This window comes from Mauremys mutica, chromosome 3, assembly GCF_020497125.1.
Source record: "Mauremys mutica isolate MM-2020 ecotype Southern chromosome 3, ASM2049712v1, whole genome shotgun sequence".
Classification (NCBI taxonomy): Eukaryota; Metazoa; Chordata; order Testudines; family Geoemydidae; genus Mauremys; species Mauremys mutica.
Window position 1 is genome coordinate 60,185,371 of NC_059074.1, and position 27,986 is coordinate 60,213,356.

The following is a 27,986-nucleotide window of genomic DNA, read 5'->3' on the forward strand; positions in this document are numbered from 1 at the left end:
AGTGACCTAGGGCGCCCGGGGCTGCTTTAATGCGCTTTAACTTGCAAGTGTAGCCAAGCCCTTAGTACCAGTGCCACATACTCTGCCTCTTCCCCCTGCTAAAAGGCCCATGCCATGCATTGGCTTTTGACACTCAGGGCCTCCAAGTTTGAAGTTGGTAATACAGAGCCGTGGGTCAAACAAGTAGAGTTAGCAGCTCCCAATTGGTCCAAGGTTCAAGTAACTTCTAATGTGGGAGATACTTATAGGACCACGGCTTGAAATTGGACAGTTTCCCATAAATCGGCTTGCTTACAAATAACTGGGCTTTAACAAGAGATCCAGAGAGAGCTTAAGGACCTGATATTACACTACAGAGAACTTGTTTGGAGAACGGGAGCAAAAGGAGAGTCTCTCTCCAAATATTCTTTCAAGGGAAGATTCTGCTTCATAAGCGGATTTTCATGTCAACAACGATCTTCATCGAAACTCACTACTCCCCTGCACTGGGCGCACTGTCTCAGCTATGCCAAAATTAGAGGAATTTGGAAAATGTGCAATGGTAGTTAAATGAGGAACAGACATTCTGAGAGGACACTTTTGCCAATACCATTGTGTAGGATGTCTGATATGATGAACAAGGTCACACCTGCTCACATCCAAGTATAAGTGGAAAGACTCCAGACAGACACACTAAAGTCCCGGAGACTGACATTGCCCAGGGAAGGGTCAATCAGGGACACTGGAATTAGACCTATAAACATACTGCATGCTGACAACCTGCAAGAGAAACAAGGTAAGGACCATGGACGCTACTTGCTCAAGTGAAACTATGAGCTTTTACATATAGAAAGAACATATCTGAACCCTCTATGAGATTACTAATAGAATCTAAACCAAGGCCTTTTACCTACTCACCAAGGCTTGTTTTAGCTTTGCATTATATACTTTCATATTATTCTAGTTGTCTCTTCTTTACTATGGTGTGTAAGCTTTATTTTGTAATTTGGGTCCTCAGATTGAGGACGTACAGCAGTGAATTTACTTCAAATAAAGGGAAACCCCTTTCTTAACTCTGATAAGAGCAGCAAAAAAGTACCTCACCCAATCCACTTAGTTAAGACAACATCCAAAGAGGAACAAACATTCAGCAGGGGAATGCTGGGGGAGAAGAGATAGTATGACTAACAGCAAGATTAGGGAATGAAGTTACATATTCTGCACACCAGAGGAAACACACTGCCCTAGGAAAATATTCTCAAGTTAGTCAAAAGGTGATATTTACCTATTGCTAGAATCAGTTTTTCACCTGAAATGGCATTTCAGTTGTAGCATGTAACTCAAGAGGAAGTTCCTTACATTTAAAATATTGATTATGAACACAGCAAAGTATATTCAGTTTACCTTTATTGAGCTGACAAATACCAGCCAAAAAAACATTTATAAAAATAAAAATATTTAAATAACCAGTAATTGAGAGAAGTTCCCTTACTAGTTCAATTAATAAGATCTAGCAACTACTCTATAGTTTAAAGTGATTTTTTAACCTAACATCTTTTGTGCAGCTTTTCTATGATGCTGTGTGGAGATATTAATCAAAGTTGTATACCCCAATTCTGTAATGACAATGACATTTATGAAACTTCAACACTTTCAAAAAATCTTAAACGGTTCTTTTGGACACAAAATCATTGTGTGTTGCACTGCCCCATTCTATCGTGCAGTCAACAACATACCAACTAAAATTTATTTTATGTAATCAGTGAACAAAACTATCTAAATCATTGGTTTAACTTTTGCCTCATTTCACAAAGGAACTGACTATTTTCACTGCTACACAAGGAAACAAGCAATTCAGTAAAAAAAAAATGGTCAGAGATCTTCTCAAAACTGATATACTAATACAGTATATTTCAGAAACTGACTACAAGTTAAGCTACTAAAACATGACCGAAGTTTTTGCCACAAGCATCTGATTTCAGAAATACTAAAACTTGGCTAAATTGCATTGAAACTGTACATCTCATTCAGCAGAATACAATACATATTCATCCAGGTGAAAATAAGTTTGTTTACGGACAAAAGTTTCATCATAAATAATTTGCAGCATTTATTCAATATTGAATATTCAGATACTTTATCAAGCCAGTTACATGTAAAGTAACCTCTGCCATTTAAATTACAATGTATAATGTGCATCGTCTAAAATTACTAGAATGCAGTAGCTTATAATTTACAGTTAACTTTGAATGAACCAACAAAAATGAAACCGGTTTTAATATTGAGATTTGAGGGAATAGCGTACACTACCTGTAACAGACATTTAAATGACTTTCATGCCAAGCTTAATCTATGTAAAAAGAAAAGGGATAGTCATTTCAATAACTATGAATTCTTTCAGTTTAGGATTTGAACACTTACCTTCAAAAGTAAATTTCAGTTTTATTTTTTCCAAATAATGAGGGAACCGAATATTACATTTGATTTACTACAAGAAAGCCTTCTCTGAACATCTAAGCCCTGTTTTTAACTAGAGCAGAACAAGGAAGTTCCTCCATCGGCAAGATAGTTATTCCACCCAGATTTATGATTGGAAAGAACTTCATTTTTTCTTGATTAATATCTTCAAGCTGCTCAAAGAGCAAGATCACAAGTACAATGGGTAAACTGTTCTAAATATAACTTCAAGCAAAAGAAATATTTAGAACAAAGCTGCTTTTTTATCTCAACAACTGTTTTCAAGTGGAAACTAGACTTGGAAATTCACCCATACAGTCAGTTGACAGATCTCCTGACATTTTCAGGGGATGTTAGTTCCCATGCCAGGCACATCTAATATCTAAAATACAGAGTTATGTGAATTTATAACAGCACTTTATGAAGATTTAATGTGTAACACGCTTACACAGGAAATATTTTACAACTTTAATATATTAAACATCTCAGCAAGGAACAAAGCCTATGCACACAATACAGTGACATGAACAAACACTAAAGACTTATTATTTTTCCTTTTAATAGCACTGACGTGAATGGTTAACAAGTTATACTATATCCTAAAACTGTCTCCTTTCTCCACACAACCTGTACATACAGTATCATATGGATATATTACATAGCACAGAAACAAGCAGCAGATGCATTAAGGGAACAGGGGCTATATGCATCATATAGCCTGCCTAGGAAGAGGCCAACATCAGAAAACCATTTATGCAGTCAGCATAGATACAATCAGTATAGCTAATTAAATACCCGTCATTTTCAAAAGTCAATCCACAGCAAGGGGAAGAAAGGCTTTAGAGAAAGTTTTGCACCCAGCTTCAGAAGCAACATAAACAGATTAAGCTATCAAAAACTGGGCCCACTCTGGACTGGCCTTGATGCACATGCAGTACATTTGTTTTCAGAATGCAAGATTAATTAGGAATGTCCGCACTAGTGTTTCGATTTCCGTATTTGTGATGAATGACTAGCAGCACAACTCCTAGAAAGAAGCATATGGACCCCACAGTGATGTAAGCAATTCCCAGAAATGGATTTTTGCCTCCCATCCATGATATGGTGCTCAGGATCATCCGTTTCCGTCCATCGAAACTGTGCACAGGGTAATCTGAAGAACGTATAGAAAAATTCATCCTAAATTCAGTCATTTAATTAGTAGTATGTCTAGCATATTAAAACGTGAGATCATTTCAGCTGGTGGTAAAATGTAACACACCCTGTCCTCAATATCTGATTTCCTTAGTGACCTAATTTTAATTCTCAGTTTTCATGTACTCTCCACTACTGTGCAGCAAAACGAAATACAACAATAATGTTCTCTCACTGACCAGTACACAGCTGCTAGTCACACAAATGATTAAGAACTCTTGTACAGACCCTGCTAAATTTTTAATATCAACTTCTGCAACCCTCCTCCTGTCTGGTATTTTGGATTCTCATCTAACCTTCAATCTGTCGTCTACTTTACCTGCTGCTCTGACCACATGCGTCTCATTAAACCCCTTCACTGGCTTTCATTCACCTTTCAGATCAATTTTAAGCATGTCCTGGGGCAGATCCTCAGCTGGTGTAAACTGTCATAGCTCCAATGACTACAGTTTACACGTCTGAAGGCAAAAAATCTGATGTACATTAAACAGATTCTGTATTTGCTGGAGAAGTTTGTGTCCATACTAGGAGTTAAGAAAGCTTCCACTTCCATTGATGTTCCTAAGACACTGAGCTGGCTGGTGCTTCCTCAGAGTGTAATTGCCTCCCCTCTCTCTCCCTGCGGCTTTTGCGAACTGTTTATATCCTAGCTCCGTCACCTGCTAACTTTATTTGTCAACCTGTTCTGCAAATTGGGGATGTTGACTGTTGGATCCACCTGAAGCTTGCCTCCTCTTTCATTAAAAGGAGGCAGTAGGTTGTGCTGTAGGTCACTGGGGAAAGGTCCTTTTTTCCTGTATTCCCAACAATTTCTCAGTTTTGGCTTTGAGTGATAGGGGAATTAAGAGTGCCAGGTTACTAAAATGGCAGATAGATACTACAGTGATGAGCGTGGCTTAAGAGCCTGAATAGAACAGAACTGCTATACTGGTAAGCAGTGAGGCTCTTTGCCTTGGCAGACTCTTAACCATCAAGTGAATTTCTCTTTATGATTAATGATCTGGAGGATGGCGTGGACTATGCCCTCAGCAAGTTTGCAGATGACACTAAACTGGGAGGAGTGGTAGATACACTGGAGGGTAGGAATAGGATACAGAGGGATCTAGACAAATTAGAGGATTGGGCCAAAAGAAATCTGATGAGGTTCAACAAGGATGAGTGCAGAGTCCTGCACTTAGGATGGAAGAATCCCATGCACTGCTACAGACTAGGGACCAAATGGCTAGGCAGCAGTTCTGCAGAGAAGGACCTTGGGCTTACAGTGGACGAGAAGCTGGATATGAGTCGACAGTGTGCCCTTGTTGCCAAGAAGGCTAATGGCATTTTGGGTTGTATAAGTAGGGGCATTTCCAGCAGATCGACGGACGTGATCATTCCCCTCTATTCGACATTGGTGAGGCCTCATCTGGAATACTGTGTCCAGTTTTGGGCCCCACACTAAAAGGAGGATGTGGAAAAATTGGAAAGAGTCCAGCGGAGGGCAACAAAAATGATTAGGGGGCTGGAGCACATGACTTATGAGAGGCTGAGGAAACTGGGATTGTTTAGTCTGCAGAAGAGAAGACTGAGGGGGGATTTGATAGCTGCTTTCAACTACCTGAAAGGGGGTTCCAAAGAGGATGGATCTAGACTGTTCTCAGTGGTAGATGACAGAACAAGGAGTAATGATCTCAAGTTGCAGTGGGGGAGGTTTAGGTTGGATATTAGGAAAAACTTTTTCACTAAGAGGGTGGTGAAGCACTGGAATGGGTTACCTAGGGAGGTGGTGGAATCGCCTTCCTTAGAGGTTTTTAAAGCCCGGCTTGACAAAGCCCTGGTTGGGATGATTTAGTTGGGGATTGGTCCTGCTTTGAGCGGGGGGTTGGACTAGATGACCTCCTGAGGTCTCTTCCAACCCTAGTATCTATGAAGTGGGGGGGAGACTGTCCTTCATGTTCAATCCTTCCTATTCTTTTCACATTGTCTTTCCTTCTCCCTTCACTACACCCAAACCTCCTGCTTTACTTCTCCCCTTTTCAGTATGTCTTCACTGTAGAAGTAACTGAGATGACTGGATCTGGACATGATTATCAACATAGATGTAGCCCAGCCATAAAAGGCAACAGCACACAACTATACCTGAGTGCATCCATTGGACTGTGTCCACTTGGGAGCTGTACTCTCACATGTGAAGCATTAAGACTTCTGGGGTAATATCCTATTGTTTAGTGCTGCATGGCTCTGTGAACTATTTCCACAGTGTTTTGTGGAAGAACCTGTCTGTCCTTTCTAGGCACCTGTGCTGAAGTGGTCTTAGTTCACCAGAAGAAAACCATTTTCAGTTTATCATACCGTACATTTCTGACTGCAGCCTGCATTCTAACTTGTAGCATGGCCTGGATCCAACACATTTGCGGTTGACATTAATGCAACTCTCATTCTGGAAACAGGAAGCAGATGCAAGCATGACACTGGTAGGGGGCATTCTGGCAGCAGCTTGTAACCCTGAGAATGCAGCAGTGTGCCTTGCTAAGGAGATCACAAAAGCTGAATGCAGACATGGAGTAGTGGAGATAGTTGATGAGGTTTTAAACACTGTGGAATCCCCACAACCTAATGCTTCTGCAGCAGAACCACAAGCAGAGTGATGGGACTATACTGTCATGGAGATCTGGGATGAGAAGCAGAAAGCCCAGAATTTCCACATGAGGAAGGCCACGTTCTTGGAGCTGTGTGAGGAGCTTGTCTTGGCCTGTTAGGACCAGGAAATGCAGAAGAGACAGAGAGCAAAAATATGCAGCCTGGTGGAGGATTGTGGGAAGGCAATGGCAGACTAGTAGTTCCTGAGTTGATTTGCCTGTGCCCACACTGCAAAGTGAACTGGTTACCAGACCATGCATAAACAGCACTTTGGCTTTAGCCTATAGCCCCAGACAGGGCAGCTAGCCAGGGCTGAAAGCATCCTGACTATACACACAGATCTCTAGCCCTGTTATGAACTAGGTTAGCGACAAAATCCAAGTAAAAGCCCAAGTTAACTCTGCAGTGAAGATAAGCCCTAAGGGTCCTCCAGCTTTGTCTCTGAGTTTACCATGCAAGCCCTGTACCTGGAATCCATCGCTTGCATTGCCATGCCTCCACCATTTCCTCAAAAGGCACTATTGTTCTCTCCTCAGTGAAGTATTAGACTGTATGATTGTCTTTATACCTGTCTAAAGGACTTGGCACATTACTGTCACTACATTCTGTACAAAAAACTAGTAAAAGTAAATGACTAAAGTTACGAAGTCAAGCACCCAAAATTAAGAAATGCCAGGACTACGGTTGCCAGAAGATGGATTTACATATCTTATGGATCAGGCTGCAAATGTATATCCTGAAATCTGTGCAGCAGCATGCTTCTCAATTTCTTGACCAGGAAATGAAAACTCGTAAATTAAACTAAAGAGATTACACTATAGTGTGTCAGAAGATTCTAATTTTCTGGAATCAAAGTTAATTGGTTTAAACAGCTTGCAGGCTCCACAAACATATCCTACATTCTTCCTGACCCAAAGTTATTCACAGTTTATGAAGTTTAAAAACTCAGGCTGTTTGACAAAACTCATCAAGAAGTCTCTGCACATCTCTACATCCTCAGAGCTTCAAGTTTTCACAGCAAAGACCAACTTAAAAGCCTACAAAAAAGTCTAAGGACCAGTTCTCATTCGAGGACAAATAAAAAATGTGAAATGTTTAGACCAGAAAGTTTCCATATGTCTGATAAATGCCAGGTTTTTCTATAGTGATTCATTTGGGCACTCTTTACAATATCAAACTGGTTACCTCCATTATAGATACTATGTTGCCTTCTTCAAGCCAATTACCAGAGCAGTCTTCTTTGCACAAGTAGTAAACTGGGCTGATAATTTCATTAATTTACAAGTAGACATGCTATGTGGTTCTGCTATGCAATTAATAAAATAAAGCACAAAAAAGATATTATTCACAAACAACATACTTTGCATTAGCTTCTCTGAATTCATATCAAAACAAAAAAGTTTCATATCACATGTTCTCAAAACTGAAATACTGACAAATTCTGAAAGCTATAAATACATACATTCAAATATTCCAGGTAATATTAGCAGTTTTTAAAGTTTCAATAAAGGATACTGTATGTGATGTCCAAAGAGTACTTTCCAGCTTGTAAGGTAGGTTGCAAGTTATTTTTTCTCTCTATCAGGCGATAGAGTTTACGAAATGTAGGCAATGCTGCAGTACGCATCCACACAATAAAGTCTTCATTGATGAACCCATTGTTGTCTGCTTCGGAATCCAGCATATACACTGGTTTGGGCCAGTTCACAGGTTTTGTTGTGCCTAAAATTAAAGAATTCAATTAACTAGAAATATTTAGACGAGGTATATCTTGCAGGTTTAGATACTGGTGTGCACTTAAGAACTTTTTTCTAAGACTCTGAAGTGTGTGTGCAATTCCAGATACTGGCAATCAAAGGTAATTTTGGTTTTGGCCAATTATAAATCAATAGAAGGAATTAATACAGTTACCAGAGAGTATGTTTATGACATTTATGTTTTGCTTGACAAACCACTAACTTGACATTTTCTAGACTTTCTGAAAAATAGACAGGGAATTATAACATGTTCTAATTCCAGCATTTTAAAATATCAGTTTCTTTCAATGACTGTACTGATTTTAAATAATTAATAAAAATACTACAGTAAAATAGAGACACACATAGTTTCTGTCATTTTCAGACAATCATATATCTCTCTGCATGGCAAAAAAAGTGTTGAGCTTGGTATTCTTAGCAGAATGACAGCATAGTGATATTAGGATGTCCACTACAGTGCTTGTACTCGAAAAAAAATAATCAGTAACAATAGCTTTTTATTAAAAAGCATTTCACATGTTTTTAAGATCTTACCTTGGAAAAGTGCTGTCAAATTATTTGTATTTCCAGAAGGATTCCTGAACTTAACATTTTTATCTGTCCACCAAGCAATACCTTTTTTATTCAAAGTAATAGGGATCCTTGTTTCATTATCAATGCGAAACAATTCCAATGTATCTAATATGAGAAATTCATGTTAGAGAAGGAGTAGAAAAACCTTCAATTGACTCTAGTTTAATCTGTTCAGGTTTATTTGATATTTCCACAAAAACTGGAGAAGGCAGCATTTATAGCCTTTACTATCAGAGTAAATGAATTGTTTCATAGGACACAATATATCATAGAATCATAGCAATGTAGGACTAAAAGGGACCTTGATAGGTCTTCAAGTCCACAGCACTGAGGCAGCACTAAGTATTATCATCTAGACCATCCCTGACAGGTGTTTGTCTAACCTGTTCTTAAAAACCTCCAATGACAGAGATTCCACAGCCTCCCTAGGTAATTTGTTCCAGTGCTTACCTACCCTTATAGTTAAGTTTTTCCTAATGTCCAACCTAAATCTCCCTTACTGCAATTTAAGCCCATTACTTCTTGTCCTGTCCTCAGTGGTTAAGGAGAACAACGTCTCGCCTCTTCTTAAAACACCTTTTACATACTTAAAGACAGTTATGTTTTCCCTCCGTCCAAGTCTTCTCTTCTCCAGACTAAACTAACCCTATTTTTTTAAATTTTTCCTTACAGGTTATGTTTTCATTTTTGTTGCTCTTCTCTGGACTTTCTCCAGTTTGTCCACATCTTTCCTGAAGCATGGTGTCCAGAACTGGACACAATTCTCTAGCTGAAGCCTTATCAATGCTGAATAGAGTTTCAGAATTACTTTTTGTGTCTTGCTTATAAACACTCCTGCTAATACATCCCAGCATGATGTTCACTTTTTTGGCAAGAGATTTAAATTGTTGATTCATTTAATTTGTGATGCCCTACAACCCCCAGATCCTTTTCTGCAATATTCCTTCCTAGGCAGTCATTTCCCATTTTGTATTTGTGCAACTGATTATTCCTTCCTAAGTGTAGTACTTTGCATTCATCCTTCTTGAATTTCATTCTATTTAATTTAACAACATTTCTCCATTTTGTCAAGATCAACCTGAATTCTGTCCCCGAAAGGGCTTGCAACCATTCTCAGCTTGGTATCATTCACAACCCTCATAAGTGTACTTTCTATGTAATCTAAATAATTTATGAAGATATTCCATAGAACCAGACCCAGGAAAGATCCATGCAGGTGAACCATTGATGACTACTAAGTCAAATTGCTAATGGCTCAGAGATCTCTTCAGTCAGTTCTTTATCTATTCCAGGATATATTTAATCAGGTCTTGCCAACTTGATGACATCTAGCTTGTCTATGCAATTCTTAACTTGTTCTTTTCCTATGTTAGTCTCAGATCCTACACCATTTACACTGATGTTCACTAAGTAAATCATCCGATCGCTGTTTATTTTCACCAAAAACAAACACAAAAGGCATTTAACACTTCCACCATTGCTGCAATTTCTTGTTTTTGTCTTTCCCTCCTCGTTAAGTAATGGGCCTATTGGGCCCTTGGTATTCCTCTTGCTTCCCATGTATTTGTTACCCTTTATATTCCTAACTAGGTTAATCTTGGTTTGTGCATCAGTCTTTCTATTTTTGTCCCCAAAATCTTGTGGGTTTTTTTTTTTATATTTGCCCTTTGTAATTTGACCTAATTTCCACTTCTTGTATGTCTCTCTATTGAGTTTCAGGTCACTGAAGATGTCCTGGTTAAGCCAGCATGGTCCCTACCAAACTTCCTATCTTTCCTACACATTGGGATAGTTTGCTCTTGTGCCCTTAATAATGTCTCTTTAAAAATCTGACAACTCTTGTGAACTCTTCCTCCCCCCGCCCCCCTTTGATTTGCTTCCCATGGGAGCTTACCTACCAATTCTCTGAGTTTGCTAAAGACTGTTTTCTTGAAGCCCATTGTCTTTATTCTGCTGTTTTCTCTCCTACCATTCCTCAGAATCATGACTTCTATCATTTCATGATCATTTTCACCCAAGCTGCCTTCCACTTTCAGATTACCAAACAGTTCCTCCGTTTATCAGAATCAAATCTAGAATAGCCTCTTCCCCAGTTGCTTTTTCCACACGCTATAATAAAAAATTGTCACCAATGCATTCCAAGAACTTGTTGGATAAGCTATGCTGTGCTGTATTATTTTCCCAACAGATGTCTGGGTGGTTGAAATCCCCCATCACAACCAAGTTCTGTGTTTTTGGATGGATTTTATTTATCATTATTTGTTGTTTTAAAAAAAGCCTCATCCACCTCTTCTTCTTCCTAGTTAGGTAGTCTACAGTAACACCTACCATGACATCACCCCTGTTTTATACCTCTTTTATCCTTACCCGGAGACTTGCAACAAGTCTGTCTCCTACTTCCCTGTCAAACTCAATGCAAGCGTATACGTTTTTTAGATACAAAGCAATGCTTCCTCCTTTCTTTCCCCTGCCTGTTCTTCCTGAACAAGCTATACTCTCTATCTAATATTCCAGTCATGTGAATTATCCAACCAAGTTTATGTGACACCAATTATGTCATAACTGTGATCCAATGGTATTTCTGATTCGTCCTGTTCATTCCCCATACCTTTCATATATATCTATTTATTAGATTTCCTCCCCCCAAATTTCCTCTGCTCTCCTTTGTCCTTGCTGTGCTTGCCCACGTTTCCCCCTCAGACTCTGACTCTTCACTCAGATCTCCATATTTTATTTTATATACAGTACCACATATGTACTAGATAAACATAACAGCCAGTGCCATGTGGAAGTTATCCCCAACCCTTGCTGTCATAATTGAATGAATCTGATAACACAGATTCAGAAGGAAAATAAGCAGGAGCAGTTCCCCTAGCATGTTTCCCCTTCCGCACTCAAGCATAACAAAATCTATTTGCTTTGCACAGTTAAAGCTTGTCTAATTTAAAGACAAAATCCTCTAACATTTTACATCAATTTCAAATAATTTATAGCACAATTTGATGTGTGTACCAGATTGCAAAAGTGTCTTGATATTTTTATAAGGTAATTTAAAAGAAAATACCATACCATTAAACATACTGTTGGCAATAGCTCCACAAGGAGCAATGGGTTTATTCTCACTCGTGCTGTAAGGCTCACACTCCTTACTGGGATGCTAATGTTTAAAAGAAAAGAAGAGATAGTTAAGATCTGCAGCGAACTAATCCCATTATAAACTACATTTTCTGCATCCTTTGAATAACAGTTTAGACTTGGCAATTCAAGTTATTTAAAATATCATTTTTAATATTAATTGTAATAGTTTTTACTCACTAAACAAAAACTAAATCAGAGTTCAGAACCCACATAGTGCATATATTTTGTAGAATACAATTTTTTTTTAATCAATGCTCTATATAGTGGAATTTTTGTATGCTTTTGATCTAATGCTTCAGAATAACCAAACTATATTTAAAACATATTTCCACCATTAAACCATTAAGTCTATCTGAAAAAAGACTTAGGCACTTAACAATAAAATATTTATATACTGATATAAGACCAATAGATACTATACAATGAAAATGTAAAAATGGTAACTCCTCCCCCAACTCGCCCTGTTTTGAGACAAAACATCCAAGTAAATAAAATTGACTTCAGTGGCACAACAGCCATTTACTGGAACTCTCCCACCCTTTTATAAAGGTCACAGGGAACAGAGAGTGAAGTATCTGCTGGAGCCGCAAATAGCCAACAACTCCCTTACCAAGAGCCTAAGGCTCAGTTTTCATTTAAAATTTAGGTTGACATAGCTACAGATATGAAAACTCCATACCTCTGAGCATACCTTCTCGGGGAGGGATAGCTCAGGGATTTGAGCATTGGCCTGCTAAACCCAGGGTTGTGAGCTCAATCCTTGAGGGGGCCATTTAAGGTATTGGGGTAAATATCTGTCTGGGGATTGATCCTGCTTTGAGCAAGGGGTTGGACTAGATAACCTCCTGAGGTCCCTTCCAACCCTGATATTCTATGATCACAGATATGCTGATCTAATCCCCAATGTAGATGCAGCCAGCTTGATGGAAGAATGCTTCCGTTGACCTAGCTATAGTCCCTTGGGTATGTGGAGTTCCTACAGTGATGGAAAAACCCATTCCGTCACTGTAGTCTATGGCTTTGGCTACACTTGCATTTCAAAGCGCTGCCGCTAAGTGTAGTCAAAGCGCCAGCGCTGGGAGAGAGCTCTCCCAGCGCTGTCTGTACTCCACCTCCCTGTGGGGAATAACGGACAGCGCTGGGAGCGCGGCTCCCAGCGCTGGGGCTTTGACTACACTGGCGCTTTGTAGCGCCGCAATTTGCAGCGCTGCAGAGGGTGTGTTTTCACACCCTGCTGCAGCGCTGCAAATTTGTAAGTGTAGCCAAGCCCTATGTCTTTCACTGAATGGCATAGCTATGGCACCACTGCTATGCTACTGTAGCACCCAAAGTTTAGACATGGCCTAATTAAGAACATAAGAATGGCCCCAACCCAGTACTTTGTCTTCCAACAGTGGTTGGTGCCAGATGCTTCAAAGGGAATGAACAGAACAGGCCACTTATCAAGTGATCCATCCCCTGTTGTGCAGTCTCTAAACCACTCATTGCCAGAAGCGGGAACACCCAGAGATTAAGGTTACATCCCTGATCATCTTGGCTATTAGCCGCTGATGGACCGATCTTCCATTAACTTATCTAATTCTTTTTTGAACTTTTGGCCTTCACAACATCCCCTAGCAACAAGCTTCACAGGTTGACTGTGCCTTGTGTGAAGAAGTACTTCCTTATGTTTGTTTTAAACCTGCTGCTTATTAATTTAATTGGGTGACCCCTAATTCTTGTATTACATGAAAGGTAAATACCACTTTCTTATTCACTTTCTCCACAACTATCATGATTTTATAGATCTCTATCATATCCCCCCCCAGTCATCTCTTTTCTAAGATGAACAGTCCCATTCTTTTTAATTTCTCTTCATACTCCTTATTCTTTTTTGCCATTCCCTCTACTTTTTCCAATTATAATATATCTTTTTTGAGATGGGGTGACCAGAACTGCACACAGTACTCAAGATGTGTACCATGGATTTATATATTTGCATTATGATATTTTCTGTCTTATTATCTATCCCTTTCCTAATGGTTCCTAAAATTGTTAGTTTTTTTGACTGCTGCTACACATTGAGCAGATGTTTTCAGAGAACTATCCACAATTACTCCAAGATCTCTTTCTTGAGTGGGAACAGCTAATTTAGACACCATCATTTTGTATGCATAGTTGGGAATATGTTTTCCAAGGTGCATTACTTTGCATCAATCAACATTGAATTTCATCTGCCATTTTGTTGCCCTGTCACCCAGATTTGAGAAATCACTTTCTGACTCTTTGCAGTCTGCTTTGGACTTAACTATCTTGAGTAATTTTGTATCGTTTGTAAACTTTGCCACCTCACTGTTAAACATATTCATAAATGATCTGGGAAATGGGGTTAACAGCATAGGTCCCTGTACAGATCCTTAGAGGACCCCACTATTTACCTCTCTCCACAGTGAAAACTGACCATTTATCCCTATCCTTTTTGTTCCCGCACTGCCTGTGGAAGACAAAGCATTCCTAACGAGGACATGAGAAACTTCACATAGTTGTTTTGAACACTTGCATTTTAGTATTGATATTTGATAACTAGTAGTTAATCAACTGGAATGCTGAATCTGAGTATCCAATTCTAAGCACTGAAATCTGCTAACTAGCTGGGCATTGTTCATTAGTGAAAGATAAAACTTCAGACAGATCAAATGGAGCTAAACTGGTTTCACTGCCTGAAAAGCACAACAGATCTAAGCTAATCAGAACACATTTATTTGCAGTGAGCAATGATCAATCTACTGTACCACAATCCATCAGATAGAAGTACACCTCTACCCTGTTATAACGCCACCCGATATAACACGAATTCGGATATAACATGGTAAAGCACTGCTCGGGGGGGGCGCGGGGCTGCGTGCTGCAGTGGATCAAATCAAGTTCAATATAACACGGTTTATCCTATAATGCGGTAAGATTTTTTGGCTCCCGAGGACAGCGTTATATTGAGATAGAGGTGTATATAATGTCCATTAAGTGCAACATATATGAAGTCACCAATATAACTTTGATTCTTTGACAATGTCTCCTACTGCACAAAGAAAAGTGTCTATTTCACCTCAATGTTGAAAATGCTTCTGCAGCGTATGGATTTATGTTATCTAATTATTACTGATGATTAGATTTGAGCATAAGTTTACTTACAAGTAAAGAACTATTATCACCATTTAGTTGGCTGTCATCCCGAGACTTCACATAACGACGATGGTTTTGATAGAAGTTGGACAGTCCATAATACATAAACACATTGGTCTGCAAAACACAGGGTGGCAGATTGAAAGAGGATATTCAATAACACCAATACATAAGATAAGGATCCATAAGATACATTAATGTGTTGATACAGCCAGGAAATTGACAAATCTTTACATATTGATGTTCTATATTTATTCTACATCAGTAATATTCATAATGTATTAGCTCAGAAGACAAATCAAAACAAAATGTTTTATACTGCAGGTATTGTAAACTCAGCCTGGCATCTGAAAGACAAGTTGTGTCCTTCTAACCTCACATATCACAAGTCATCAAGAAGAAATGCTGAAATACCTTACCTTCACTGTTTAACAATTCAGAGGCAACAATGACAGTTTCTTTAGTGTCAATATCTAAGTTCCAGGGGCTTTCCCACACTCATTGTATCCAACACTAAGGCCCACACCCACAAAGGGACTTAGGCACAGCAATGCTGAGTACTGCTGTGCCTAACTTTTAGGCACCTAGAAAAATCACTGAAATAATGGAATCCACAAAGCCTGAGTTAGGTGCCTAGCTTAGCTTTCTTTACAATGAATGCGGAGAGATAGGTGACTAAAGCTGTGATCCACACAAGCCAGCAAGCTAGGTGGCTCCTTGCCTAATCTAGTCAATGGGTGATGCCAATAAGAGAGGTTTATCATAACTCCCACCCCTCCTTCTCATGGATTTTCACTGGCTAAATCTGGGCTGCAGAGAGGCATCTAAGCCCGCTTGTGATCCACAGCTGGGAAACTCCTCTCCTGGAGTCAGACGGCTTAGCGCCTAAGCCATTCTTGCATGAAACAACGGAGGAGCAGCAGCCACCTTTCTTATAACTTTTAGCCTAGTAGTTAGAGCACTCACTGGAATGTGAGAGACCCAGGCTCAATTCCTCCCCACCCCGTCTGAAGTGGAGAATGGATTTGAATAGTGGTCTCCCACTTGTCAGAAGAGCACTCCAACCACAGGACTATTGGGTATTCTGATCTGGGTCTCTCTCACTAACCACACAGGAGTGGTCAGGCAGCATTTGGTCACACGGTATTGCACAATTCAAGGAGTCTCAGTTTTCCAAATCTTTACATTATACAGAGTGTTTCTAAAATTCACACAGAAACTCAAATTTTCTTTTAAAGCATAAGACCCCCAAACTTTTGTAAAACTGAATGCCCTTAGGGACATTCATAAAACTAGTTTGCAAGCCTTGTTTACACTGAGTTCATTGTTAAAATCTGCTTTAGTTGCACCACCACCCACGTGGTTTCATCAATGACTGGGGGTATGGCTACACTGGCGATTTGCAGCGCTGGAAAGCCTCTGCCAGCGCTGCAATTAGTAAGTGGCCACACCTGCAGGGCACTTCCAGCGCTGCAACTCCCTGGCTGCAGCGCTGGCCGTATACCTCACTCAGCATGGGGAATAAGGATTCCAGCGCTGGTGCTGCAGCGCTGGTCATCAAGTGTGGCCACACACCAGCGCTGTGATTGGCCTCCAGGGTATAAGGTGTATCCCAGAATGCTTTTATAAATTACTCTCTTTGTTTTGTTATGCAGCCTCTCTTTGTTTTGTTGTGAACGAGCTCCGATCGGAGCTCCGAACAGAGCTCCTGTTTGCTGTGATCATCTGTATCTGGCTGTAAACAATCAAATGAGAGGCAGGGAGAGTGAATGAAACAGAACCGATCGGAGCTCCGTTGAACTGCTAATCTAAAACAAACACTGATCACAGCAAACACCACAGGGAGTGAGTGAAACAGGGGGGGGGGGGGGGAGTCCGTGTTGGAGGCAGGCTGTATGCAATTAAGAGTTAAGACTAAGGGCTCATGAACATTTTGTGATTTTTCCAATCCAGGAAGCTAACACACAACAGTGTTGGCTCCAAAAATCCACTCTATCTTCCCCGCTCCCTGTCACAGTACACCACCCTCCACCCCCCTCTTTTGAAAAGCACGTTGTTGCACTTGAATGCTGGGATAGCTGCCCATAATGCAGCACTCCCAACAGCGCTGCTAATACTGCAAATGTGGCCACACACCAGCGCTGGTAGCTGTGAGTGTGGCCACACACCAGCGCTGCTCCTACACAGCTGGATGACCAGCGCTGCAAACTACCAGCGCTGCAAACCGTAAGTGTACCCATACCCTGGGAGTGCTAATGTAGGCTGGCCACTTGTATCTTTACAACAGGTCATCTAACCCTGGTTAATGATAGTTAAAACATCAGCAGGCAGTCTATGCAAATGCTCCTACATATTGTACCATCAGTGGTGCAACAGAAAGAGAATTTAATAAAAAGCTCAGTACAGACCGTCAAAATCTCACATGGTAAATCTATGGATTCGTGACTTAAGGATCCAGTTAATGTTAAACATTTCTGGGTGATGCTAAATAAATTAAGACCTGATTCAAACCTGTTGTACTAGATGTAGTTTGTGGAGAAGATACAACACACAGGATTAGTTGATGGATGAAGACAGGAGCATAACAGGATTGAATTTTTAAGAATAAGGCAAGAATGATGTTCCTCTAACATAGAAATTTAGTTTTTTGACTTAACTAAGCAGATGTTAAGATCGCTAGTACAATACCTTACAAAAGCAATGATAAAATGCAAAAGGCATGAACATAAAATTAAGAGTAATTCTGATAACAACTCACACACAAAGTAACAGACCTCAAAGGGTTGATCCAGTGTAAAGTTAATGGTGCAAGTACAAGGTGGTGTGCTATTCCAGGACACATTTAAACATTTGTTGCAGGGACTAGAAGAGTCGGTTCCTGTGTAATCAATCTGCAAGAGAAAGAGGATACTGAGTTACGAGAGAAAGATATAAATCACGATTGCTAAACCAAACAGACTGACGTAATATCTGGTCTCTCTCAATCAACTACATCTCAAATCCAAAGAATATTCCCACACAGAAGACTTCATATAGAATTAAGGTTTCACAAGTGGATTTTTCACATCACAGAAGGAAAAAAAAAAAGAATGTCTGTGCTAAAAACAAATCAACTCATGGAGGCTTACTTAATACATTGTTACTCCCCATTTAGGCACCTAAATGAGGAGGCAAGATTTTCAAAAGCACTCAGACCCCAATCTGGGAGCTGCTGGCTGCTTTTGAAAGGCTAGCTCTTAATATAAGATATTAAGACAATGATGTTGGCATGTCTTTAAAGAAAGCTAGGAAGAATAGATTACCACCGGATAGAGGAGAAAACCATCAGTGTTTATTTGATTGATTATGGATTACCTAACTTTTAAAAATGATGTAATTCAAACAACGTTAATATGAAGAGTTAAAAACCTCAGAGAATATATACATGGGTCAACTCATCATTCTGTTTGGTGTTTTAAACAAACCTTTATTACAAAGTATGTAAATACAAGAATTTTGTACTGTGTCCTGACAGAACAGTGATAATTTGACCAACTGTTTGGATGGTTTTCCAAAAGGCTATTGCACATTGTTTTGTCTGGTCCGGTGGTCCCCAACCTTTTGTCTGGCGGGCACCAGACGAAGGACCATGGCGGCAGTGGAGCATCCGCTGAAATGCCGCCGAAATTCAGCGGCATTTCGGCGGCGACGCCTCTCGATGATGTCGCTTGTCGGCGGCAAGCAGCGTCATCGAGAGGCGTCACCGCCGAAATGCCACAGAAATTTGGTGGCATTTCAGCGGATGCTCCACCGCCGACCAGGATGCGGGCGCATTTACATGCCCCCGCGGGCGCCATGGCGCCCGCAGGCACCGCATTGGGGATCCCTGGTCTGGTCTATTTTTGCAGTTGAACCTATTGCCTACCCCCATTATCAACAATCCTTTTTCTAGTGTATACCAGGTTTGAGTGTCGGCAAGAAGGTTGAATTAAATAGGGTTATCTAAAAAATAAACAAGTTTTAGGCCCTGTGTTCACTTGGAAACAGCACCATTTCAGCAGTCTCTGTCAGCAATGTGTTTGGATACAGATCTGTAACAGTGCTGCCCAGTCTGTCCTTATATATACAGGCAGTTAAACAGCAGCTGAACTAGTCCTGTACTGACACCTGTTGTCAACAATTGATAGTTTTCCTATGACAAGCCAAACCTAGGGTGAAGTATATTTCACAGAAATCTTAATACTCAGAGCCCACTCTATTCTCTAGTCAGCCAAAGAGTCCTACATAAAAAACAAAGCTTGTTATTTTAAGGTTAAAAAGGCAGGTTATATTTTAAAATGTCAGGTCTTTAAACAACTGACTGTAAACTCTATGAAGTAGAAAATCACTCTCTCTCTCTCTCTCCAGATGTCTGTATACCGACAATGGGACCATACTCTTGATTGCGGCCTCTTAGCTCTATGGTAATACAGATAATAAACAGTAATTGATAGTAGCAGCAATGCAGAAAGATAAAGAACAAACTCCATAATTTTTTTCATTTGTGGGTCATCTATAATTGATAGCACACACAACTGCCTTGTTATAGGTCAATTTTGTTCATCCTTACAAAGTAAATAACTGGACAATCATTCTGTATACATCATATTATTGATAGTTTAAAAAAATTGCTTTAGATCTGAATCAGTTTGTCAGTATCTTTTAGAATTGATTTTCAATGTTATGTTTCAATTCCTGAATGATTCCTAAATAATTTAAATTTATCCAACACTTGTTGCATTGTTCCCAGGGTAGAGGAAAAGAAAGCAAGAGAAACTGGTAAGACACTGAAGACACCTTTTTGCTAGCCATATACATCACTACCTTGATATAACATGAATTTGGATATAACGCGGTAAAGCAGTGCTCCGGGCGGGGGGAGGGAGGCGGCACAGGGATGTGCACTCCGGTGGATCAAAGCAAGTTCAATATAACACGGTTTCACCTATAACACGGTAAGATTTTTTGGCTCCCAAGGACAGTGTTATATCGAGATAGAGGTGTACTTGTTTTCCATCCAACAAATTTATTTATTTATTTTATTAACTGGACTGCTATGAACACACTACCCATCCTCTGAAGTATGTTCATGTGACCTAAATAGAATTTCAGAAAATGCTAGAAAAGCGACTCATGTAAAGGATATGTAATTTTATGTTACGTTAAAGCTGTTGGAAATCTTCCATATTTCAATTCATGACAAGTGGAATGGAAATCAGTGTGAAACCTATATTGATACTCGACATTTAGCTGAGTGATAAGTACTAACAAAGTATGCTTAAATTGCTTCTTATACACTCCCCTTCATAAATAAAACCAATACAACCATTATTTTTTTAACGAGAGACAGTAACTTATAAATAATTTTATGGAATAAACATGTTTGCGTATACTAAGAAGTGGAATTATTCACTGACTCAGACAGCTATTAGAACAAAGGTTCTCAAACTGTGGTCTATGGACCACTAGCTCCATTCAGGTGGTCCGCAGACAGCTCCCTCTAAGATGTGCACCTGGGTGGCCACACACAAGAGAAACAAGCGTGGCTCCACTAATTAGGTGCCTGGACCTTGGAGAAGATGCACTTGTAAGGTGATGTGGTGGCCTCTAGGGGGTATAGAGGGTAGGTGGGAGGGGGCAGTGGGGTGAAAAGAGGGGGTGGGGGAAATTTGGGATGTGCAGGGCTGCGGCGGCCAGAGAAAGGGGAGACTTTCCCCAGCTCCAGGGCTGCAGCTGCCAGGGAGAGATGGCCCTCCTTCCCAGCCTCAGCTCTGCGGCTGCTGTGGCAGGAGAGAGACCCCCTTCCTTCCCAGCCCCAGCTTGGGGACTGCTGCGGCAGGGGAGAGAGGGCACATCCATTGCATTAGAAAGGCAAGACTACTGATATTAAAATATGAGTTGTGCGCTTTTATTTGTAGAACAAAAAAAAATTATTGTTTTTTTATATAGTGCTTTTAGCCAAAGTACTTTACAATAGTTAACTAATGGTACAAACAACATTTGGAAAGATCATTAAGTGGACTCTCAGCAATTTTCAAGTGGTCTGTGAAAAAAAAAAGTTTGAGAACCACTGTATTAGAATATTCAACTGTTTAGTAAACATGGCTTTCATGGAAAATAAGCAATAAAGATATCAAATGTTGACATTACTTGACTAAATTTTACTTTAAAATGAAGTTGTTTCAAATCTGTAAAGTGCTTAACATGTTCATTTTGTTTTAAACCATAGAGTAGTTACCAAAAAAATTACATTGTTCATGAAAATTCTATGAGCTAGATTATACAGGTGTGCCTATCATTCACAGCTAAGGGGAAGTGAGGTGTGTCCAAGAGCTGGTTCCTGTTCCTTCACCCTGGTGCCTTTGTTAGTAGAGCCCTGCAAATCCACGGATATCTGCATCCATGGATGCGGATATCCGCGAACCATTTTTGCGGATCGCAGATGGATGTGGATCCAAATTTTGTATCTAAAGCCCTGCAAACCTGCAGATATCTGCAGATCACGGATTGGATGCAGATATAAATTTTGAATCCGCGCAGGGCTCTATTTGTCAGCTCTGGATTATTTCAGAGTGGCATATAGGCTGCTCTAAAATATGCCAGCTAGCTACGGCTCTGAAGGGACAATATGTAAGCCAGAAACGGCCATGGCACAATCACATTCCAGCCAGAACCCAGCCACACCCTTTATTCCATTCCAGGGACTGCAAGAAAACAACTAAAATGGTTTTACGCCAGTTAGGGATTTACCCATGCCAAGGGAATCCAGCAGGTCTGACGCAGCACTAGGGGGCTAGACTGCAGAAGAAAATTTGGTTATATATCTTTAAAAAGACAATCATTAAAGAGTCTGGGAAATAAATGAATGATCTCCACTGGCATATAATCTTTTATCATCACAACGTATACGCCATGCCATTGAACCTCAACTTGTCAAAAAAACCCAGTGGGACCAGATTTATTTATTTATTTTTAAATGAACATTCCTCTACAGCTAGCAGATCCATTTTATGTATTTATATAGACACTATGGTCTTAGTCTCAATATAAGAACCCAAAAAAGAAAATGAACAGAATGTTTCCCAACCAAGCTGAAAAAGGCAAATAGTACACAAAATGTAAGAAAAATTTTCAAACTGGGAACTTTCAATTAAAGCTTCTTAGTCTATATTTAGGACACAATCCCAAAAACACTTAACCGCATGTTTAACTTTTATCAGGGGGACTACTCATGCAAGAAATGTTAAGCACGTGTGCAAATGTTTGTTAGGTCAAGGTCCTAGACACCTAAATAAAAGCAGTATATTTTTCAAAGATATTAAGTAACTGAAGCACCAGTGACCTCACACAGTATTTCTTCACTGCATCTGGCAGCTTGGGTTCACAGGCTTGTGTTAGCAGGGCCCGTGTTAGCATGATAAATATCGCTGTGTAGACATTGCTTTGACACTGTGGCTCGGCGCTCAGGCCCACCCTACCTCTTAGGTTAGAAAGCCTGAGCGGCAACATTTATACAGCTTTTTTACCACACTAGTGTGAGCTCCACTAACACAAATCTGTGGCCCTGCTACTGCTCTCTTTTTAATCAACAGTTTAGCTAAAGCTATTTTAAAGTTCAAAAGAACTCCGGTTGATATCTTCACCCTCTCTCTCTTTGTTGTTGTTCCTGGCAGACAACATATGCTTCTCTGAGTTCTTCCTTGTTAGCTGTCATTCAGTAAGAGAATCCTTTGTATCCCCTTCCTTCAATGGAGTACATATTAAGGGCAAACTACTGCTACAAAGGCAAACAAGAATGTTTGCCAATAAAATAGCTAGAGACCAGAAGAGGTGAGATGGACTATAATGCCACAGCACTGAGCTCCTACATTTTCTTATGGGGTGCAGACAATTCAGTTTTGCAGAAGAACACTGGAACCTCCAGACAAGATGTTGCCCCAAACTTAATCTGGGATGGGTTGATGGTAAAAGGAAGGGGGGAAACATCTACAAACTGGCAGGTACTATTGGCTTATCAAGGTGATCTGGCATCAAAGGTCATGCACAGCTTGAATGTTTTGTCATGTCTGTAACTGTTGAAACAACAGTTCAGCTATGAAGGAGGATTCTCTGCAGCTTGAGGTCTTCAAACCACAATTTGAGGACTTCAATAACTCAGACATAGGTTAGGGGTTTGTTACAGGAGTGGGTGGGTGAGATTCTGTGGCCTGCATTGGGCAGGAGGTCAGACTAGATGATCATAATGGTCCCTTCTGACCTTAAAGTCTATGAATCTATGAGACCTGGGCTGGGAGGCTTGCTCCCAGATGCAGTACAGACATACTCATTGAGGCAGGGAGGGCACAGCTTTTCTGAAAATCAGACTACATAAATTTAGCTATCTAACTATAGATTTAAGGCCTTAACTTTAGGCATTCTGTTCTGAAAAATTTGCCCTTTGATTTTAAATATTTTTTGTTGTAATAATTTTTTCATATAACGAAACTAAGGAAATTGGTTTCTTTAAAGAAATGATGAGCTACAATGGTGGTTGATGTGTTAGAAACAACAACTTTTTACTCTTGTTCCAATCATTAAAAGAACACACAAATTTAGAGTTTACATGTCCATCCTAAGTGTTATTTCAAGAAAATGTCTTAAAGTTACTCTATCAAATCCAACCATGTTCTTTTAAGAAGCTCAGGGTTGATTTTGAGATGGGATGTGTGGCTCAAATCTGAGCAGAAAGGCATGTATATTTTTAGAAAGCAATTAAGAGCACACACAGAACTGGGAGAACATAAAGTACATTTCTACCTTATCTTTTAAATTCCTTGCCTTTGAGGGTTTCATTTATTTTTTTAAGTAGTCTGATGTTTATATTCCTTTGCATATTGCATTATGGTAGTGTTAACATTTTAACAAAGATATACAAAGGAAAAATCGCAGACACTCTTTCGATCTAGCTAATGAAATAATTTCCACAACTATTCCATCTTCACTCCTCAAGGAGGTTATCTCCACTGATTGACAGATAGAAGTGAACAATACTGTTTTTTACATAACTGGTATGACTTGATCTGCACACCAAAGTGTATTTTTAAGGGGCTCAGTCTGCAGCCACATATGCACTTCACTTTATTACTGTGAGTAATCCCACTATTTTAAGTGGGACTACTGAAAGCGGTAAAGTTAAGCATATATGTAAGTGTTTGCAAGATCAGGGTCTAAGTCAACACAAGGTAGAGTAGATAAGAGCTGATCAGATTTAACAATGATGGCAAGTTTGTTTTTGACGATGATGTGCAACTTTTCAGCGGGAGCTTTTTAAGAGTTGTAAAGCCAAAGCTTAAGGGTTTATATGAATACTGTAGCTAAGTACATCTTTACCTTGATATAACACGGTCCTTGGGAGCCAAAAAATCTTACCGTGTTATAGGTGAAACTGTGTTACACTGAACTTGCTTTGATCCACCAGAGTGCGCAGCTCCCCCGTCCCCCAGAGCACTGCTTTACTGCGTTATATCCAAATTTGGATATAAGAGGTGGCATTATATCGAGGTAGCGGTGTACCAGATGCAAAGTATTGTCTGAGTATTTATACTACAATATCACTGGAAAATGCAGACTGAAGAGCACACACCTTTGGTGCATTTACTGCTAAATTTATTTGACATGTCAGGCTTCTAGGGAGCATGCATGCTAGGAAAAAATGTGTTTTTTATAATCACTAAATAAACACGACTTTTAACATGTTACAGATGTTCACCTCAGCCTGCTATTAGCATTAAACTATATTTGCCTTGTCCACACTGGGATTTTACCATGTGTTAGTAAACGTGGCAAAAAGCCACCTTTTTTTCCTAGTGAAATCAAGGTCCTAGTGTTGAAATGTATGCTGATCAGGTTAGAGCAGTGGTCACCAACCTGTCGATCGTGATCGACTGGTCGATCCTACAGACTCTCCCAGTTGATCGCCATCTCCGGTGGTGTAGTGGGGCTGCCACTAAGGCAGGCTCCCTGCCTGCTTTGTTCCCACGCCACTCCTGGAAGCTGCCAGTGCGGCCCCATGCGGGAGGAGGAGACAGGGGTCTCTGCGCACTGCTCCTGCCTGCAAGCACTGACCCTGGAGCTCCCATTGGCCGGGAATGGCCAATGGGAGCTGCAGGGGTGCTGCCTGCAGAGAGGGGCAGCAAGCCGAGCCACGTGCCCCCGCCCACAGGGGCGTTGGCCCCTTCTGGCAGTGGCACGGGGCCAGAGCAGGCAGGGAGCCTGCCTTAACCTTGCTGTGCTGACAACTGGGAGCTGACCAAGGTAAGTGTCGACCAGCAGGAGGCTTCACCCCAACCCCTAGGCCTGACCCCCTCCCGGAGCCAGCACCCCATACCCCTCCTACACTCCAACATTCTGCCCCAGCCCAGAGCTTCCTCCTGCACCCAAACTCCCTCCCAGAGCCCGCAACCCAAACCCCCTCCTGCACATCATCTACCTACCCCCCCAGAGCCAGCACCCTGTATCCCCTCCTGCACAACACTGCCCCAGCCCAGAGCCCCCTCCTGCACCCAAACTCCCTCCCAGAACTTTCACCCCTCACTCCCTCCTGCACCCCAACCCCGTGCCCCTGGCTCAGCCCAGAGCCCCTCCCACACTGTGAACCCCTCGGCCCCAGCCCAGAGCCTGCATCCCCTCCCGAACCCCAACCCTCTGCCCCAGGCCGGTGAAAGTGAGTGAGGGTGGGGGAGAGTGAGTGATAGGAGATGGGGGAGGGGGGTGGAGCCTCAGGGGGAAGGGGAGGGATAGATTCTGGGTTGCTCTTAAATTCAAGAAGTGATCTTAGGTGTAAAAAAGTTGGAGACCACTGAGCTAGAGAAATCAGTAAGAACATAAGAACATAAGAACATAAGAAAGGCCGTACCGGGTCAGACCAAAGGTCCATCTAGCCCAGTATCTGTCTACCGACAGTGGCCAATGCCAGGTGCCCCTGAGGGAGTGAACCTAACAGGCAATGATCAAGTGATCTCTCTCCTGCCATCCATCTCCATCCTCTGACGAACAGAGGCTAGGGACACCATTCTTACCCATCCTGGCTAATAGCCATTTATGGACTTAGCCACCATGAATTTATCCAGTCCCCTTTTAAACATTGTTATAGTCCTAGCCTTCACAACCTCCTCAGGTAAGGAGTTCCACAAGTTGACTGTGCGCTGCGTGAAGAAGAACTTCCTTTTATTTGTTTTAAACCTGCTGCCTATTAATTTCATTTGGTGACCCCTAGTTCTTGTATTATGGGAATAAGTAAATAACTTTTCCTTATCCACTTTCTCAACATCTCTCATGATTTTATATACCTCTATCATGTCCCCCCTTAGTCTCCTCTTTTCCAAACTGAAGAGTCCTAGCCTCTTTAATCTTTCCTCATATGGGACCCTCTCTAAACCCCTAATCATTTTAGTTGCTCTTTTCTGAACCTTTTCTAGTGCTAGAATATCTTTTTTGAGGTGAGGAGACCACATCTGTACACAGTATTCGAGATGTGGGCGTACCATGGATTTATATAAGGGCAATAATATATTCTCAGTCTTATTCTCTATCCCCTTTTTAATGATTCCTAACATCCTGTTTGCTTTTTTGACCGCCTCTGCACACTGCGTGGACATCTTCAGAGAACTATCCACGATAACTCCAAGATCTTTTTCCTGACTCGTTGTAGATAAATTAGCCCCCATCATGTTGTATGTATAGTTGGGGTTATTTTTTCCAATGTGCATTACTTTACATTTATCCACATTAAAGTATCAAAGGAGGATGCTCAGGATAGTAGGCAAGGTCATCTTCAGTGTTTTGAGTCTACCACTCTATGTTCTTTCAACCTCCATTAGTCAATGCAAGAAATAAACAAGTAATTAAAAACAGAACGTTAAACATTTGACCAAACTGAGAAACACAGTCATTTCCTACAGAAGCGATTTCTTCACCTCCAAAACCACATTGACCACAACAGCACGAAGAGACAAGAAGGATCTGGCAATGCCCAATGGAACAGCAGAACCCCTTTAATCCTGCAGGCTGCTAGACTATCATGCTACCTATAAAACCTACCTCATCTGACCCTGGTCTGAGGAATGGATGCTCCATGAGGAACACTGGGTCTTCCAGCTATTACCCAGGCTGGGGACTTTTCTCTCTCTGTTTCAGAGTTGGCATTTGTAACCTCAACCATAACGTGGTAAATTATGGAAGGCAGAGAGCTATTAACTCCACACCCCTCCACCCCAGGCCAGTACTGTACAGCGGGGTCCCTACCCTACAGGGTATTTCCCAGAAGTGGTCTGCCTGGCTTTAGCAAGCCCAGCTCCCTTTTCCGAACATTTCCTGCACTCAAAATCGCCCCCGCTCACCCTCTGCCAGGGTTTCATCGAGACGGGGGGGGGGGGGCGAGGCGCGAGCTCAGACACCAGCTGAGAACAGGAGCCGGCAGCCCCGTCATCCTCCGCGGCCGGGAGAGCCCAGCGCCGGTAACCACCACGGGAGAGAGCTCCCCTCCCAGGGCAAAGACACCCCCCCCCGCGGGGGCAGGGAGAGCCAGCGCCGGTCCCCCAGCCCCCGACAGCCCGCTCCCCGGCCCGGCCCGGCCCGGCCCGGCCCTCACCTCGTACTCGCGGATGTTGTTGGAGGTGACGAAGATGCCGATGCCGATGGGGATGAAGATGAGGCCGATGATGAAGAAGGCGGGCAGCACGGTGCCCGCCGTCAGGATGGGCTGCCAGGCCGGCAGGCGCTGCTGCTTGAACGCCGTGTTATCCGGCTTGCGGCTCTTCCCCGCCCCGCCGGGGGCCCCCACTCCCGACGGGTGCCCGTCCGCCTCCTCCTTCGCGTTGTAGTTCACCGCCATGGGGCCGCCGAGGAGGGGAAGCAGCCAGCGCCCCGCTCGGGAACCGAGGCCGCCTCCGCTCGGACCAGCGAGGAACGGGAGAGAACTGCGCCTGCGCACGAGGAAGGGGACAGTTCCGCACCCACGAAGCCACTAACAACAAACAAACGTCACCAGCTCCCCTAACCGGGTGATCGGGACACCGTCTTCCGCCCGCCCTCCCCAATCTGCGCATGCGCCGC

General features: G+C 41.6%; 1 protein-coding gene across 1 annotated transcript; it reads right to left on the bottom strand.

Annotated features, from left to right (window-relative positions):
• Positions 1-1,368: 1,368 nt before the first annotated feature.
• TMEM30A (transmembrane protein 30A) lies at positions 1,369-27,986 on the bottom strand. The gene is made up of 7 exons (XM_045010986.1): positions 27,523-27,986; positions 17,651-17,767; positions 14,886-14,993; positions 11,649-11,736; positions 8,541-8,684; positions 7,765-7,971; positions 1,369-3,589 (listed from the first exon to the last, which is right to left on the bottom strand). The coding sequence occupies exons 1-7, from the start codon at positions 27,763-27,765 to the stop codon at positions 3,396-3,398; spliced, it is 1,101 nt and encodes a 366-aa protein (XP_044866921.1). The 5' UTR covers positions 27,766-27,986; the 3' UTR covers positions 1,369-3,395.

Coding starts and splice junctions, on each gene's coding strand:
- TMEM30A (XM_045010986.1), bottom strand. CDS start 27,765: ATGGCGGTGAACTACAACGCGAAGGAGGAGGCGGACGGGCACCCGTCG. Junction 8,685..11,648: donor TGCCAACAGTATGTTTAATG/GTATGGTATTTT, acceptor TTCTCATATTAG/ATACATTGGAATTGTTTCGC. Junction 3,590..7,764: donor CTCTTTGGACATCACATACA/GTATCCTTTATT, acceptor TACGTTCTTCAG/ATTACCCTGTGCACAGTTTC.